The sequence below is a fragment of the Centruroides vittatus genome, unplaced genomic scaffold (assembly GCF_030686945.1).
Source record: "Centruroides vittatus isolate TY-2023 unplaced genomic scaffold, ASM3068694v2 contig_3339, whole genome shotgun sequence".
NCBI classification, from domain to species: Eukaryota; Metazoa; Arthropoda; class Arachnida; order Scorpiones; family Buthidae; genus Centruroides; species Centruroides vittatus.
In genome coordinates, this window is record NW_027122146.1 from 1 (window position 1) to 18,371 (window position 18,371).

The following is an 18,371-nucleotide window of genomic DNA, read 5'->3' on the forward strand; positions in this document are numbered from 1 at the left end:
ATGTTACCGTTAAAGTATGAAATCCGTTATTCCATAGAATACCTAGTTATTTTATGGAATAACTGATCGTGTCCGTTAAAGTGTAAAACTCTCTTGTATTTCATGGTTTAACTAGTTATTTCATAGAATAACGATCTGCAGCCCGTTAAAGTGTAAAATAATCTATATCATATATCTCGCACGACAAATACATTTACCTTCCACCCCTACTGCATTTATGAACTATTCCAGGCCATAGGAAGAGAACTTGTAAGCGTGTTGGCGCCAGTTTATTCCGGTTAATTGATTGCTTGCACGTACAGTGCCGGCTGCTGTTCGTCAAATACTGTTTCCACGTGTCAGGTATTGAGATACATTTATTTTTTTAAGTTTTATAATTTAGTCATTTGTTATTACGTTAATTTAGTTTGCTAACGTTAAAGTGCAATTATTTTTAAGACCTTAAATTGCCTTGAACAATGAATTCTTTAAGTGATAACGTAAAAAAAGCTGCAATGAAAGAAAAGTTTGAATCTTTACTAAATAAGCGTGATGTGAAAGAGAACAGTGCTTTGCTCACCCGTGAAAAATTATTAAGTTTGATAGCTGATGTAAAGAAATCTGAAACATCAGATAAGAAAGTGCCACGTGATTATTGGTTACTTCAACATTACGATGTCCTTAAAGTTCAAGGAGTAGAAAAATTAATAGTCCCAGTAACAAATGCAACACCAGATGTAATGTTTTATTGCTCAAGTGATTCTTTGTTTGACATTTTGTACGAAACTCATTTATCTATTGGGCACGGTGGTAGAGACCGAATGATAAAAGAACTTAATCGTCGTTACAAAAATATTACGCAAAATGATATTAAGATTTTCCTGAATTTTTGTGAATCTTGTCAACAAAAACGCAAAGCGGGCAGAAAAGGTGTTGTTGTAAAGCCCATGATTTTTTCACATATGAATTCAAGATGTCAGGTTGACCTCATAGATTTTCAATCACAACCTGATGGAAACTATAAATTTATTTTAGTTTATCAAGATCACCTTACAAAGTTCGTGGTTTTAAGACCTCTTCAAACAAAGAGAGCAGAAGAAGTTGCAGGACAGTTGCTTGATGTATTCCTGTGGTTTGGAGCCCCATGTATATTGCAGTCGGACAATGGAAGAGAATTTTGTAACAAACTTAATGATGACTTAAAAGTAACTTGGCCAGAGCTTAAGATCGTGCATGGCAAACCAAGATATAGCCAAAGCCAAGGCAGTGTTGAGAGAGCCAATCAGGACATAGAAAATATGTTGACGACTTGGATGCAAGACAACCAGTCAACTTCGTGGAGTAACGGGTTAAAATTTATCCAGTTTATGAAGAACAGAGCGTTCCATTCTGGCATTAAAAGGTCCCCCTACGAGGCTATGTTTGGTTGCGCAGCTAGAGTTGGACTGTCAACAACTGCCATTCCGAAGGAAGCACTTAATTCGTTGGTCGACGAAGATCAATTACAAAATACTTTGACTGCAATGAATGTTTCTTCTCAACCTGATAATGAAAAAGTAGTTGAACAAACAGTATTAAATAATCCCATTACGAAAGTATGTGTTGTCTGTTTAAAAGAATGCAGTGAAGATATAGTTTGCTTCAAATGTATGGAGCCTGTCCATATATCATGTTCGGAAGATTATGTTTCAGAAGATGAAGTAGAGCAGAAAATCTGCAAATTGTGTTTTAATGAAATTAATGTTCAAAGAGAAAAAGAAAAGTCTAAAAAATGTTTAGAAATTCAAGCGAAAAAGATGAAATTAATGTCGGATAAATCTCATTCTGAAGCCTCTGTGGGGTTTACCGTCCGTATCCCAGTGCCTGAAGTTGACAAAGGAAAATATGATGCCAAGTCTATTTTAGCTATCATCATAAAAATAACCGAAGAAGGATTTTTCCAATTGGGCACAAGAAACGGCCGCATATAACAATTATATTCCCGATCCCAGTTCAGTGTCTGCGAACAAAAATTAATTAAAATCGAAGAAGTACCGGATGTAGAAATATCGCTCCGGTCGGTTGCTACAGCTCAAAGTTACTGGTCAGGGATTTAAAAAATGTTCGTGTAAAACCCAGTGTGTCAACAAAAAATGTTTTTGTTTTAAAAATAATGTTCTTTGTAATTCCAAGTGTCATTTTAGTAATCCTCGTTGTAACAAATGATTTTATGGTACGTTTCCATAAATACCATTTATACGCTGCATAAATTAGATAAATTGCTTCTTTTTCATTTTAATTGTCTATCATTAGTTTAATTTCATTTTAGATAAATTGTTTATTTTACACTTTAACTGTGTCTCATTTGTTAATTTATAGAATACCTAGTTATTTCATAGAATAACTAGTTAAAGTCTCAAATTAATAACATATTACACACTTTAACGGACACGATCAGTTATTCCATGGAATAACTAGGTATTCTATGAAATAACTGCATTAAATACTTTAACGGTAACATATAGATCCACAGATTAATCCAGTGGCGTGCCGTCATTGGAAGCGGTAAAAGCGCCGCATCCACCTTCCAATGACCTTCCCTTGTATTTTCTAAAATATAAATTTTCATATTTTAACGTACTTTGAATTAATTAAAATTAATATTTTATGGGGCGTGTCTAGCTGTTGAACGTGTTGGTGACTTTCCTGTTGAACCCTTGTGAATAAGTCGGTTATGGATATTCTAAGGAATAGTGTTTATTACCAAGTTAAAATAAGTATTTCCAAAGTTCTACTAACGTTGAAATTGATTACAATTTTATTAATGATTGCTGGAATTGAAATAAATCCCGGTCCACTTCCTCGATCCCCCCGCAGTCTAGTCAAGCAGTTATGCAAAGAAGGGGGCGAGGGAGACCACGTAAGGAAGACGCTAAAAAAGTCGAAGAAAATTACCAATTGGTAGAGCTACTGGAAGAAGAATATTTATCAGAAGAATGTGTGAAGGAGTCTACTGGTAGCTCTAGAAATGCTACAATTAGAGACTTCTTCGAACCGACAGGTGAACCAGCGTTACAAAATGGCGAGGAGTCAAAATATTCACTTAAATCAATTTACGAGTTGATTCAGGAAAAGTTCGATTGCTTAAATATGGAAATGCAAATAATAAAATCCGAAATCAACACCATGAAAAAGGACAATGTCAAAGTTAAGAAAGAGATGGAAAATATTAGTCAAAGGATCCACACACTGGAAGAAAAGTCTAACTCTTACACCAATTTAAAAGGTATGTTGAAATTTGAATTCGACAAAATGTTAAACGAAAACACAAAGAAAAATTTGGTTATCTTGAATTTTCCATTTAAAACTTTGGATATGTTAGAAGAGTTTAAAAAGTTTACTAACGATGTTTTAGATCTTAACAATATAGTAATTGGGGGTCTTGTACAGTTCAAAAATAACTATAACAAGCAAATAATAAAAGTCATAATGGATTCGGTTAAAGATAGAAACATAATCCTTAAAAAATTCTGGGCAGTGAGACCGAAAATGGAAGACGAGATGAAAAAAATAATAATAACATCAGATCTATGTTTAAGATCCAGAATCAGAAGGAAACAGTTGATAAATAAGATTAAGCTAGAAAAAATAGAAAAGAATAGAATTTTAGTAAGAGACGACTATTACATAAAAGATAATCTAATGTATACCTTAGATACTAACACAAGAGAAATTATACAATTGAGTCATTTTTTGGGAACAAACATAAATCAAGTTTCGAAACAGCAATGAATAATTTTAGTTTGAAGCAGGATATTGATAAAAGCAAGATCATTGTAGTAAACAATATTAGTGATAATAATAATAACGAAGTTGATCTAGTAGTTAACAGAATAACCAAAGATAATGAGAAGATACTGTCGGAAAATGACGGTTATGACTTGTTAGTAAGTTTTTGGAATGTTCAAGGTCTGAGAGGAAAGCTTCAGAACTATTCGGTGAGAAAGTTTTTAGAATCTAACGATATAATTGGAATCACAGAAACATGGATGTTAAAATTAAGTATAGCGGAAAAAAATATTCTCTCACAAAATCACAGTATCATATATAGTAATGCTCAACGTAAGAGTAAATTCGGTCGTCCTGCACGAGGGATCTTCTTGCTAATTAAGAAAAGTCTGGGGGACATATTTTATCAATATATTTCTGAGTACTTTATTGTTGCAATTATCAATGTGGAGAGTAACATTAAATCAAGATGGAATTACGTATATCTGGGGCTAATAGTGATATACCTTCCACCAGCATTAGATAAGAGAAGTGTTTTACGTATAGTTCATAATTATATAGAAAGATGGTCTTTTTTAGTCCAGCAATGGATAATTGGTGGAGATTTTAACGCTCGAATTGGAGAAAACACAGATACTGAATTTCCTCAGAATTATGACAATATCAGTGGCAGAAGAACATCCAAGGATAAATTGCTAAATATGGATGGTAAAGTGCTTCTAGATTTTGTTCAAGATAGTCAATTAATAATCTTGAACGGCAGATTAAAGGGAGATATTCCGGCGGAATTTACTTTTGTCTCCCCAAATGGTAAATCGACAGTCGACTACGTTATTTGCTCAGAATGTATGATAGACTACTGTGAGTCTCTGTCAGTCCTGGAGTACGACTTATCTGATCACTTTCCGATTCAACTAGTGTTGAAATACTACAAAGATATAAGAAGAGAAAAAAGAATTGAAAAAGAACATACATTTAATATTGACTTTAAACCGTCTTACAATAAACAGAAATTATTAAATGAGTTCCAAAATATAATAGAATATATGTTAACGTTAGAGGAAGATAAGCAGCCAATTGCGAATTATCTGAGACTTACAACAAAATTAGATGAATACAGATTTGGGAAATGCTTAAGTCCCTATAAGCAAACATATAAATGTGAATGGTACGACAATACATGTTATATCCAAAAAATTAAAAAACAAAAAAGTTTAAAAGTTTTTAGAAAAACTAACACAAAAGAATCCTTAATGAAATACTTACAAAATAAAAGATTATATATAAATTTAATTAAAGCAAAAAAGAAGAAATATTTTTCAAATATAAGCAAGATATTAACAGCTTCAAGAGATACCAGAGTTTTCTGGTAACAATTAACGGATTTCGCAAAAAGAAAACAGACTATAGAGCATATACAAGGATAGAACACGACAAGTGGATTAAATATTTCCAAGAATTTTCCGAAAATTACTTGTTAAACTATAATCAAACTCAAATGGAACACAAGCTATCACAAGTAACGAATCATTCAGAATTAATCAAAGTGGAGGAAGTACAGAATCGGATAAAAAAACTAAAAGACAAAACAACACCGGGACCAGATATGATACCCAATTCGCTTATTAAACTACTTCCGCTAGAGCTCATCACTTATGTGACAAACAATTCAATGAATTCTATAATCAAGGCATAATTCCGGATAAATGGAACGAATTAATTTTTACAATGATATATAAAAAAGGCCAAAGAGATGAACCTTCAAACTACAGACCTATTGCATTGTTATCAAGCCTTCGGAAAATATTTACATCAATTTTAGCGGATAAATTTAATACTTGGACAGCCACAAATAACTATAGGAACACTACACAATATGCCTTTGTGGACAGAGGAGGTATCCAAACTGCATTATTCGTTTTAATGGCATTAATTCAAATACAACTAATCAAGAAAAGACATAAAGTCTTTGCTCTTTTCTTAGATCTAGAAAAAGCATATGATTCGATTAGCATAAATGATCTGGAGAATAAATTGATAAAACATAAAGCAGATGAACACTTGATTAAAATGATAAGTTTGTTGTTTGGGAGATACGAGACGATCATTAAACAAGACAATAATGTCTGGCCACCATTCACAACCTACAGAGGTTTACTACAGGGAGACCCTCTATCGCCGCACCTTTTTAATTTTTATCTATTTGACTTAAATAAATGTTTCCTTAGAGACGAAGATGGCATCCAAATAGATAACCAAATCATCCACTCAATCTCATACGCAGATGACATTGTATTAGTAGCTCCAACGGCTGCTTCACTTCGCAGGAAAATTTAAAAGTTAAAATAAATCCCAAAAAATCAGTTATAATGATTTTTCGTAATGGCAGTAATTTACCCAAAAAACATATGAGCTTTTATATTAAGAAAGAAGAAGTGAAAATTGTTAATGAAGTTAAATTCTTGGGAATAATATTTACGCCTAATTTATCTTTCGACAAACAATATAAAAGCTCAATAATAAAGGCAAAAAATTTAATAAATAATCTGATAGTGTTATTCTGCAAAGCTAAAATCAAGAATCTGAAAACTTATTTTCAACTCTTTAATTCAATTATCATTAACTCGATGTGTTATGCATCTCCTATCTGGTCTACAGGTAAGTTCAACGAATTCGAAAAAATACAAAATACTTTTTTCCGCAAAATTTTCCAATTAGAATATAATATACCAGGAAGTGCTCTAAGAATGGAACTGAGTAGGTATAAACTAAACATCACATTAATAAAAAGGTACATAAAATTTCTACAAAAAATTATAAACACTGATGACCTAACTACAAAATTACTGAATGTGCTATATCAAAAATCAAAGATCACAGATTTAAAACGGAATTGGATAGTACGTCTTTCGAAGATATTTAACACATACGGTTTTTCTATGAGTCTATTTATGGATCAGTCATACAACAGTGAACAGCAAAATAAATTATTAATACAAAGAGTAATGGAAAACTCCATTGTTCAAGATATCGACGACATACAGAAACGAAACAGTATAAGCTGGTATAAAATAATTTTAAATTACCCATCAAATAATAGCTATATGTTGACGAATCTCTCATTTAATGTTAAAAAGTTTTTTATACAGCTAAGACTAAATAAAAACTGGATAAATTTAAACAATGAATTCTTTGACTACTCTCATACCAAATGCCCAAGCTGTAGTAAGACATTATCTAAATTTCATATCCTCTGTGAAAACTGCAGCGAAAATTGTAACATTCAACAATCAGATATTGGTCGATTAATTAATTGTTCTAATGAAACGGATATGTATAAGTTCTTTGATATAGCAAACATCAATACTATCTTTAAGTTATATAATTATACAAAGCAACGTATGATTAAACAATGCAGTGTTAATTACTAATTAATGTACTACATATTAGATAACTAACGCTCATTATATATATAGGAAAAGTTCTAATGATGGAGACGTATATCCTGTATATGTTAACCACGTCCTTGTAACAGGCGAAAGTCTTATATGATAAATAAACTTTGAATTTGAATTTGAAAATTAATATTTTATTATAACTGCATTATGTATCTTATTAAAAAATTCTATACTACATTTGAAACATGTGAAAAAAAACGATAAGATTGCTATTGTATATTCGAATATCAGTGGCGGAATGGAAGCGTTTCTGAGACTCCTTTCGGGTGTACTATAGATTACCCCCTATGGAATTTCAGGACTTTGATTATATATTGGAACTCAGGGGACCGAGTTCGACGGTACCCTATTTTTGAACCGGAGACGAAAAATAAAAAAAGTTATCATACTTTTTCACTTACCATACTTTTTTAATGCTCTCATGAAGACGGCACCATAGTTGCTAGTACTGCCATCTTGCGGTAAAGTCTGCAAATCATGACGTCGGACTACGGTCATCTCCAGTAGGGTTAAACACGCGATACGAGAGCGGAGAGAGCGACGCGACTTCCGATCATCGAGCGATCGCCATTTCGGTTAATGTTACTTATGACAGCGAACGTGGCGGCCGTTCCGACTGTTCGTGCTCTCGACTGACCTCCCGGAGGGGAGCCGCCGGCATGCCACCATGTGCTAAACGTCACTAGTTATTGATTCACGGTAGTTATTGAACAAAGTAAAAAAAGGGGGGAAACGTCTACTAAAGGCGATTTTAACGGCGACGCGACTACCGATCGCGATAGCGAGGCCGACTTAGCATTGAAAGCGACGCGACTCCCTATCATCGCGCGATCGCTGAAAAAAAGTATGATAACTTTTTTATTTTTCGTCTCCGGTTCAAAAGTAGGGTATCGTTGAACTCGTCTCGGTCTCCTGAGTTCAGATATATACTCAAAGTCCCGAAATTCTATAGCTAGTAATCTATAGTATCCCCAGCTTTCAAAGCGAGAATAACTGAATGATGTAAAGCAGCCAGAGGGCATTGGTGCATGCGCTTTACAGAGCACCAACCTCAGCCGGTTTAGCCGGTGGAAGCTATACACGTGTAACGCTTTCAACGATTCTATCCCTTAGCCACTGGCAGGGAGCTATCTAAGTAAATTGTTTATGAATGCTCTTTACTTTTTAAATCTATGTTATTTTTATGTACGATTTTTGCAAAGTTATATTTAATTACAGTATAATTAAAAGAAAATTATAATTATATTGACAGATTTTCAGACAAAATCTTTGCAATTTTTATCACTTTTAGATGTTTTTCATAATATTAAAATTATTAACAATTTTTTTCCGAGCGTGTTCAAATTCTTTAATTTAAGTAAATTTTATGAAAAATTTTTTGATTTATCTAAATTACGTAGCGAATCGCAATATTTATATTCGTGTCCGGACTATATTGACAAGTGACTCTTAAACATAAAACATATTATAATTAATGTCGATCCGAACAAAGACGTACTAAAAGAATTATATGATTTAATATCATTAATATTTACGGTACCATCTACTGGTGGGTCTCTTGAGCGCAGTTGTTCGACCACGGAGCGAATTCATACATTGGCCAAGAACACTCGGTCAGAAGAAAGATTGTCGTCGCTAGCGTTGCTTTCGATATAAAAAGTGCTTTTAAATACGTTGATGGAGTCGACGAACTGCGACTTTTATGATAAAGTAATTAACGACTTTGCGGAAAAAATCGCGAATAGAGTTAGTTTATAAAAAATTAATAAAACAAGTTTTCTATCATTGTATCATATCAATTTGTATTATTTGTATTTTAGAACTAAAATACATAAACTGTTTATTTTTGTCATTTCCAGTATTTGTTTAAAACTTTTATGGAAATGTCATGTACCGGACAAGTCTGACCCGTCACGAAAGACGCGAAAAAACGGTTAATTTAGAGAAAAATTTATTAGTTTAAAAAAACACAGGAAAAAGTCGTTTGTAGTCCGACACCCATTGTTTATATCAAACTGCCAGGCAGAAACCATAAATCGCAGAAGGAAGTCGTCCTATGATCGGTGGAAGATCGAATTCGTCTTCGATTTTGACTTTTCTCACTCTCCAGGTAAGTCTCGTTGCGTTTAGTAACCATGAACCAACCACTCGGGAAGCGTGATTGAGGGAGAACGACCAATCAAAATGGATGAAAGAAAGAACGGAGATTGATATAATATCCGACAATCGAAAACACCTGGCACTTGGTTAACGTTCCGAATAACCAAAACGCCGTGTGTCAACGAGCAAAAAAAAAAAAACAACAATTTCTTGTCTATTGTGCCAACCTCTAACCCGTGCCACATCGGACTTAGACCGTCTCCCCCGACGCCAACGGACAAAGTCTCTCCGTGCCTTACAGACTCGTCAATGCCACTGTCCCGGGGCCACCTTCGATCGACCATCAAAGAACCACATCGACGCTAAGGACGTCCGAACGGCTGATTGTCCTAAAGCAAACAATTTTGTACATGTTAAAATAAACAATTTTTGTCAGTTATTTGTCGTCTTTGTCTCTACAGCCACCACCCATGTACGAATGGACCCTAGACTATTACTGACGTGCAATTAACTGATTGTCCCTGAAAGTCGGCTTCTTACAGAAACACAGCGTCCCTATCATCAAATGTCACGGCACGCCACTGGATTAACATAGATCCCCAAATCCAATTTGAGGTGAAATGTACGACATTATCTAAGTTCGAAACATTTGAACGAACGATGTAGACGTGCATAAAGAACTAACAAAGAAACAGAAGGTCGAGACAAAAGTTTTCTCACTATCAAAAAGTGGATCTAAATCACTCTAATTCGAGTGATTATTATGAACACAAAAAATATATAATAAAGTAAAGCACGAAAATACAAAGAATTGGTTAACAAATTCAAAAAAATTTGGTTCAACTAAACCCAAATATCCACTTATTAATTTTAGATATAAAAAACGATTAAAATATGTATTAAAAATAATACAAACTACAAAAAAATAAACTGTTAAAATTGCACATTCGAATAATTTAAAACCATCCTTACCTGTTGATAGATGTAAATTTATATATTCATTGTGAGATAAAGAAAAACCAAACGATAATCCATGTGATCCCCGTACTGTAATACTGCTTTAATAATAACAAAAATAACATCGTTAAGCCTTTTCAAACTCAAGATTAATTAAATACTGTTTAATTTTAATGTAATTAAACATAAAAACGAAATAAACGAAAAAAATGTGTTAATTTTAAAAAAAAACGTAGAAGTAAAATTTCCTTTGTCTTGCCTTTCCGCGAAATCTGACAACGATGAGTCATTGTGTTTAAAACTAAATGACCTAAAAAAACGCTGATGACGTCTTTCGCGAAAATATTCACATAAACAACTCAAAAAAAAATAAAAAATTAAATGAATACTAAGTGGCTGTAAATTTCTAAATACTTTTTTATAATATAAATTTTAATTAAAATTTACGACCCACCCGACTTAATTAAACGTATATATAATAAAATCTATTAATTAAAAAAATTAACGAACTATTAGATGTTGTTTTTGACATCAAAAAATAACTTTAAATAACTTTACCAAAGTGAAATCAACCCATCAGAACATTAATAGTATTCATAAAGTTCCATAAAATAATCCCATAAAAGAACAATAAAGCGAAAATCGCGCGTCCTTAAAAATTAATTAATTTAAATCGCAATAAAATTTATTCGCGCGAATTAAAATTTTTCAAAAAAATTGAAAACATAAAAAACATCGAAAAAAAATAATTTTTAAAAATAAACCACAAACTACCGATTAATTGTAACGCTATGTAACATGCACGAGTTAACTCGAGTTAAAGTCTTAAGGGGTTACCATTAAAAATTATAACCCGAGTAATCTCAAGCCAAGTTAAATGTATGATGTCATGTCTACGGTAAACCCACCGCTTACCCGTCGCTGGCCGTTACCGACCTTAGCGACACTCTGAGAATTCATTGTCCGGTCACATTTGAAATGCTACTACTCTAGATGTTGAAGAGTATGGTGTCATGTCTACGGTAAACCCACCGCTTACCCGTCGCTGGCCGTTACCGACCTTAGCGACACTCTGAGAATTCATTGTCCGGTCACATTTGAAATGCTACTACTCTAGATGTTGAAGAGTATGGTGTCATGTCTACGGTAAACCCACCGCTTACCCGTCGCTGGCCGTTACCGACCTTAGCGACACTCTGAGAATTCATTGTCCGGTCACATTTGAAATGCTACTACTCTAGATGTTGAAGAGTATGGTGTCATGTCTACGGTAAACCCACCGCTTACCCGTCGCTGGCCGTTACCGACCTTAGCGACACTCTGAGAATTCATTGTCCGGTCACATTTGAAATGCTACTACTCTAGATGTTGAAGAGTATGGTGTCATGTCTACGGTAAACCCACCGCTTACCCGTCGCTGGCCGTTACCGACCTTAGCGACACTCTGAGAATTCATTGTCCGGTCACATTTGAAATGCTACTACTCTAGATGTTGTAGAGTATGGTGTCATGTCTACGGTAAACCCACCGCTTACCCGTCGCTGGCCGTTACCGACCTTAGCGACACTCTGAGAATTCATTGTCCGGTCACATTTGAAATGCTACTACTCTAGATGTTGAAGAGTATGGTGTCATGTCTACGGTAAACCCACCGCTTACCCGTCGCTGGCCGTTACCGACCTTAGCGACACTCTGAGAATTCATTGTCCGGTCACATTTGAAATGCTACTACTCTAGATGTTGAAGAGTATGGTGTCATGTCTACGGTAAACCCACCGCTTACCCGTCGCTGGCCGTTACCGACCTTAGCGACACTCTGAGAATTCATTGTCCGGTCACATTTGAAATGCTACTACTCTAGATGTTGAAGAGTATGGTGTCATGTCTACGGTAAACCCACCGCTTACCCGTCGCTGGCCGTTACCGACCTTAGCGACACTCTGAGAATTCATTGTCCGGTCACATTTGAAATGCTACTACTCTAGATGTTGAAGAGTATGGTGTCATGTCTACGGTAAACCCACCGCTTACCCGTCGCTGGCCGTTACCGACCTTAGCGACACTCTGAGAATTCATTGTCCGGTCACATTTGAAATGCTACTACTCTAGATGTTGAAGAGTATGGTGTCATGTCTACGGTAAACCCACCGCTTACCCGTCGCTGGCCGTTACCGACCTTAGCGACACTCTGAGAATTCATTGTCCGGTCACATTTGAAATGCTACTACTCTAGATGTTGAAGAGTATGGTGTCATGTCTACGGTAAACCCACCGCTTACCCGTCGCTGGCCGTTACCGACCTTAGCGACACTCTGAGAATTCATTGTCCGGTCACATTTGAAATGCTACTACTCTAGATGTTGAAGAGTATGGTGTCATGTCTACGGTAAACCCACCGCTTACCCGTCGCTGGCCGTTACCGACCTTAGCGACACTCTGAGAATTCATTGTCCGGTCACATTTGAAATGCTACTACTCTAGATGTTGTAGAGTATGGTGTCATGTCTACGGTAAACCCACCGCTTACCCGTCGCTGGCCGTTACCGACCTTAGCGACACTCTGAGAATTCATTGTCCGGTCACATTTGAAATGCTACTACTCTAGATGTTGAAGAGTATGGTGTCATGTCTACGGTAAACCCACCGCTTACCCGTCGCTGGCCGTTACCGACCTTAGCGACACTCTGAGAATTCATTGTCCGGTCACATTTGAAATGCTACTACTCTAGATGTTGTAGAGTATGGTGTCATGTCTACGGTAAACCCACCGCTTACCCGTCGCTGGCCGTTACCGACCTTAGCGACACTCTGAGAATTCATTGTCCGGTCACATTTGAAATGCTACTACTCTAGATGTTGTAGAGTATGGTGTCATGTCTACGGTAAACCCACCGCTTACCCGTCGCTGGCCGTTACCGACCTTAGCGACACTCTGAGAATTCATTGTCCGGTCACATTTGAAATGCTACTACTCTAGATGTTGTAGAGTATGGTGTCATGTCTACGGTAAACCCACCGCTTACCCGTCGCTGGCCGTTACCGACCTTAGCGACACTCTGAGAATTCATTGTCCGGTCACATTTGAAATGCTACTACTCTAGATGTTGTAGAGTATGGTGTCATGTCTACGGTAAACCCACCGCTTACCCGTCGCTGGCCGTTACCGACCTTAGCGACACTCTGAGAATTCATTGTCCGGTCACATTTGAAATGCTACTACTCTAGATGTTGTAGAGTATGGTGTCATGTCTACGGTAAACCCACCGCTTACCCGTCGCTGGCCGTTACCGACCTTAGCGACACTCTGAGAATTCATTGTCCGGTCACATTTGAAATGCTACTACTCTAGATGTTGTAGAGTATGGTGTCATGTCTACGGTAAACCCACCGCTTACCCGTCGCTGGCCGTTACCGACCTTAGCGACACTCTGAGAATTCATTGTCCGGTCACATTTGAAATGCTACTACTCTAGATGTTGTAGAGTATGGTGTCATGTCTACGGTAAACCCACCGCTTACCCGTCGCTGGCCGTTACCGACCTTAGCGACACTCTGAGAATTCATTGTCCGGTCACATTTGAAATGCTACTACTCTAGATGTTGTAGAGTATGGTGTCATGTCTACGGTAAACCCACCGCTTACCCGTCGCTGGCCGTTACCGACCTTAGCGACACTCTGAGAATTCATTGTCCGGTCACATTTGAAATGCTACTACTCTAGATGTTGTAGAGTATGGTGTCATGTCTACGGTAAACCCACCGCTTACCCGTCGCTGGCCGTTACCGACCTTAGCGACACTCTGAGAATTCATTGTCCGGTCACATTTGAAATGCTACTACTCTAGATGTTGTAGAGTATGGTGTCATGTCTACGGTAAACCCACCGCTTACCCGTCGCTGGCCGTTACCGACCTTAGCGACACTCTGAGAATTCATTGTCCGGTCACATTTGAAATGCTACTACTCTAGATGTTGTAGAGTATGGTGTCATGTCTACGGTAAACCCACCGCTTACCCGTCGCTGGCCGTTACCGACCTTAGCGACACTCTGAGAATTCATTGTCCGGTCACATTTGAAATGCTACTACTCTAGATGTTGTAGAGTATGGTGTCATGTCTACGGTAAACCCACCGCTTACCCGTCGCTGGCCGTTACCGACCTTAGCGACACTCTGAGAATTCATTGTCCGGTCACATTTGAAATGCTACTACTCTAGATGTTGAAGAGTATGGTGTCATGTCTACGGTAAACCCACCGCTTACCCGTCGCTGGCCGTTACCGACCTTAGCGACACTCTGAGAATTCATTGTCCGGTCACATTTGAAATGCTACTACTCTAGATGTTGTAGAGTATGGTGTCATGTCTACGGTAAACCCACCGCTTACCCGTCGCTGGCCGTTACCGACCTTAGCGACACTCTGAGAATTCATTGTCCGGTCACATTTGAAATGCTACTACTCTAGATGTTGTAGAGTATGGTGTCATGTCTACGGTAAACCCACCGCTTACCCGTCGCTGGCCGTTACCGACCTTAGCGACACTCTGAGAATTCATTGTCCGGTCACATTTGAAATGCTACTACTCTAGATGTTGTAGAGTATGGTGTCATGTCTACGGTAAACCCACCGCTTACCCGTCGCTGGCCGTTACCGACCTTAGCGACACTCTGAGAATTCATTGTCCGGTCACATTTGAAATGCTACTACTCTAGATGTTGTAGAGTATGGTGTCATGTCTACGGTAAACCCACCGCTTACCCGTCGCTGGCCGTTACCGACCTTAGCGACACTCTGAGAATTCATTGTCCGGTCACATTTGAAATGCTACTACTCTAGATGTTGTAGAGTATGGTGTCATGTCTACGGTAAACCCACCGCTTACCCGTCGCTGGCCGTTACCGACCTTAGCGACACTCTGAGAATTCATTGTCCGGTCACATTTGAAATGCTACTACTCTAGATGTTGTAGAGTATGGTGTCATGTCTACGGTAAACCCACCGCTTACCCGTCGCTGGCCGTTACCGACCTTAGCGACACTCTGAGAATTCATTGTCCGGTCACATTTGAAATGCTACTACTCTAGATGTTGTAGAGTATGGTGTCATGTCTACGGTAAACCCACCGCTTACCCGTCGCTGGCCGTTACCGACCTTAGCGACACTCTGAGAATTCATTGTCCGGTCACATTTGAAATGCTACTACTCTAGATGTTGTAGAGTATGGTGTCATGTCTACGGTAAACCCACCGCTTACCCGTCGCTGGCCGTTACCGACCTTAGCGACACTCTGAGAATTCATTGTCCGGTCACATTTGAAATGCTACTACTCTAGATGTTGTAGAGTATGGTGTCATGTCTACGGTAAACCCACCGCTTACCCGTCGCTGGCCGTTACCGACCTTAGCGACACTCTGAGAATTCATTGTCCGGTCACATTTGAAATGCTACTACTCTAGATGTTGTAGAGTATGGTGTCATGTCTACGGTAAACCCACCGCTTACCCGTCGCTGGCCGTTACCGACCTTAGCGACACTCTGAGAATTCATTGTCCGGTCACATTTGAAATGCTACTACTCTAGATGTTGTAGAGTATGGTGTCATGTCTACGGTAAACCCACCGCTTACCCGTCGCTGGCCGTTACCGACCTTAGCGACACTCTGAGAATTCATTGTCCGGTCACATTTGAAATGCTACTACTCTAGATGTTGTAGAGTATGGTGTCATGTCTACGGTAAACCCACCGCTTACCCGTCGCTGGCCGTTACCGACCTTAGCGACACTCTGAGAATTCATTGTCCGGTCACATTTGAAATGCTACTACTCTAGATGTTGTAGAGTATGGTGTCATGTCTACGGTAAACCCACCGCTTACCCGTCGCTGGCCGTTACCGACCTTAGCGACACTCTGAGAATTCATTGTCCGGTCACATTTGAAATGCTACTACTCTAGATGTTGTAGAGTATGGTGTCATGTCTACGGTAAACCCACCGCTTACCCGTCGCTGGCCGTTACCGACCTTAGCGACACTCTGAGAATTCATTGTCCGGTCACATTTGAAATGCTACTACTCTAGATGTTGTAGAGTATGGTGTCATGTCTACGGTAAACCCACCGCTTACCCGTCGCTGGCCGTTACCGACCTTAGCGACACTCTGAGAATTCATTGTCCGGTCACATTTGAAATGCTACTACTCTAGATGTTGAAGAGTATGGTGTCATGTCTACGGTAAACCCACCGCTTACCCGTCGCTGGCCGTTACCGACCTTAGCGACACTCTGAGAATTCATTGTCCGGTCACATTTGAAATGCTACTACTCTAGATGTTGTAGAGTATGGTGTCATGTCTACGGTAAACCCACCGCTTACCCGTCGCTGGCCGTTACCGACCTTAGCGACACTCTGAGAATTCATTGTCCGGTCACATTTGAAATGCTACTACTCTAGATGTTGTAGAGTATGGTGTCATGTCTACGGTAAACCCACCGCTTACCCGTCGCTGGCCGTTACCGACCTTAGCGACACTCTGAGAATTCATTGTCCGGTCACATTTGAAATGCTACTACTCTAGATGTTGTAGAGTATGGTGTCATGTCTACGGTAAACCCACCGCTTACCCGTCGCTGGCCGTTACCGACCTTAGCGACACTCTGAGAATTCATTGTCCGGTCACATTTGAAATGCTACTACTCTAGATGTTGTAGAGTATGGTGTCATGTCTACGGTAAACCCACCGCTTACCCGTCGCTGGCCGTTACCGACCTTAGCGACACTCTGAGAATTCATTGTCCGGTCACATTTGAAATGCTACTACTCTAGATGTTGTAGAGTATGGTGTCATGTCTACGGTAAACCCACCGCTTACCCGTCGCTGGCCGTTACCGACCTTAGCGACACTCTGAGAATTCATTGTCCGGTCACATTTGAAATGCTACTACTCTAGATGTTGTAGAGTATGGTGTCATGTCTACGGTAAACCCACCGCTTACCCGTCGCTGGCCGTTACCGACCTTAGCGACACTCTGAGAATTCATTGTCCGGTCACATTTGAAATGCTACTACTCTAGATGTTGTAGAGTATGGTGTCATGTCTACGGTAAACCCACCGCTTACCCGTCGCTGGCCGTTACCGACCTTAGCGACACTCTGAGAATTCATTGTCCGGTCACATTTGAAATGCTACTACTCTAGATGTTGTAGAGTATGGTGTCATGTCTACGGTAAACCCACCGCTTACCCGTCGCTGGCCGTTACCGACCTTAGCGACACTCTGAGAATTCATTGTCCGGTCACATTTGAAATGCTACTACTCTAGATGTTGTAGAGTATGGTGTCATGTCTACGGTAAACCCACCGCTTACCCGTCGCTGGCCGTTACCGACCTTAGCGACACTCTGAGAATTCATTGTCCGGTCACATTTGAAATGCTACTACTCTAGATGTTGTAGAGTATGGTGTCATGTCTACGGTAAACCCACCGCTTACCCGTCGCTGGCCGTTACCGACCTTAGCGACACTCTGAGAATTCATTGTCCGGTCACATTTGAAATGCTACTACTCTAGATGTTGTAGAGTATGGTGTCATGTCTACGGTAAACCCACCGCTTACCCGTCGCTGGCCGTTACCGACCTTAGCGACACTCTGAGAATTCATTGTCCGGTCACATTTGAAATACCTTAGCGACACTCTGAGAATTCATTGTCCGGTCACATTTGAAATGCTACTACTCTAGATGTTGAAGAGTATGGTGTCATGTCTACGGTAAACCCACCGCTTACCCGTCGCTGGCCGTTACCGACCTTAGCGACACTCTGAGAATTCATTGTCCGGTCACATTTGAAATGCTACTACTCTAGATGTTGTAGAGTATGGTGTCATGTCTACGGTAAACCCACCGCTTACCCGTCGCTGGCCGTTACCGACCTTAGCGACACTCTGAGAATTCATTGTCCGGTCACATTTGAAATGCTACTACTCTAGATGTTGTAGAGTATGGTGTCATGTCTACGGTAAACCCACCGCTTACCCGTCGCTGGCCGTTACCGACCTTAGCGACACTCTGAGAATTCATTGTCCGGTCACATTTGAAATGCTACTACTCTAGAT

At 39.0% G+C, this 18,371-nt stretch overlaps 2 protein-coding genes across 2 annotated transcripts; both read left to right on the top strand.

Moving 5' to 3' along the window:
- Positions 1-458: 458 nt before the first annotated feature.
- Positions 459-1,949, top strand: LOC136973971 (KRAB-A domain-containing protein 2-like). The gene has a single exon (XM_067268745.1). It carries the CDS (start codon positions 459-461, stop codon positions 1,947-1,949), a length of 1,491 nt encoding a protein of 496 aa, XP_067124846.1.
- Positions 1,950-3,746: 1,797 nt separating this feature from the next.
- Positions 3,747-5,443, top strand: LOC136973972 (uncharacterized). Its single transcript, XM_067268746.1, has 2 exons — positions 3,747-4,915; positions 5,047-5,443. The coding sequence occupies exons 1-2, from the start codon at positions 3,747-3,749 to the stop codon at positions 5,441-5,443; spliced, it is 1,566 nt and encodes a 521-aa protein (XP_067124847.1).
- The last annotated feature ends 12,928 nt before the right edge of the window (positions 5,444-18,371 follow it).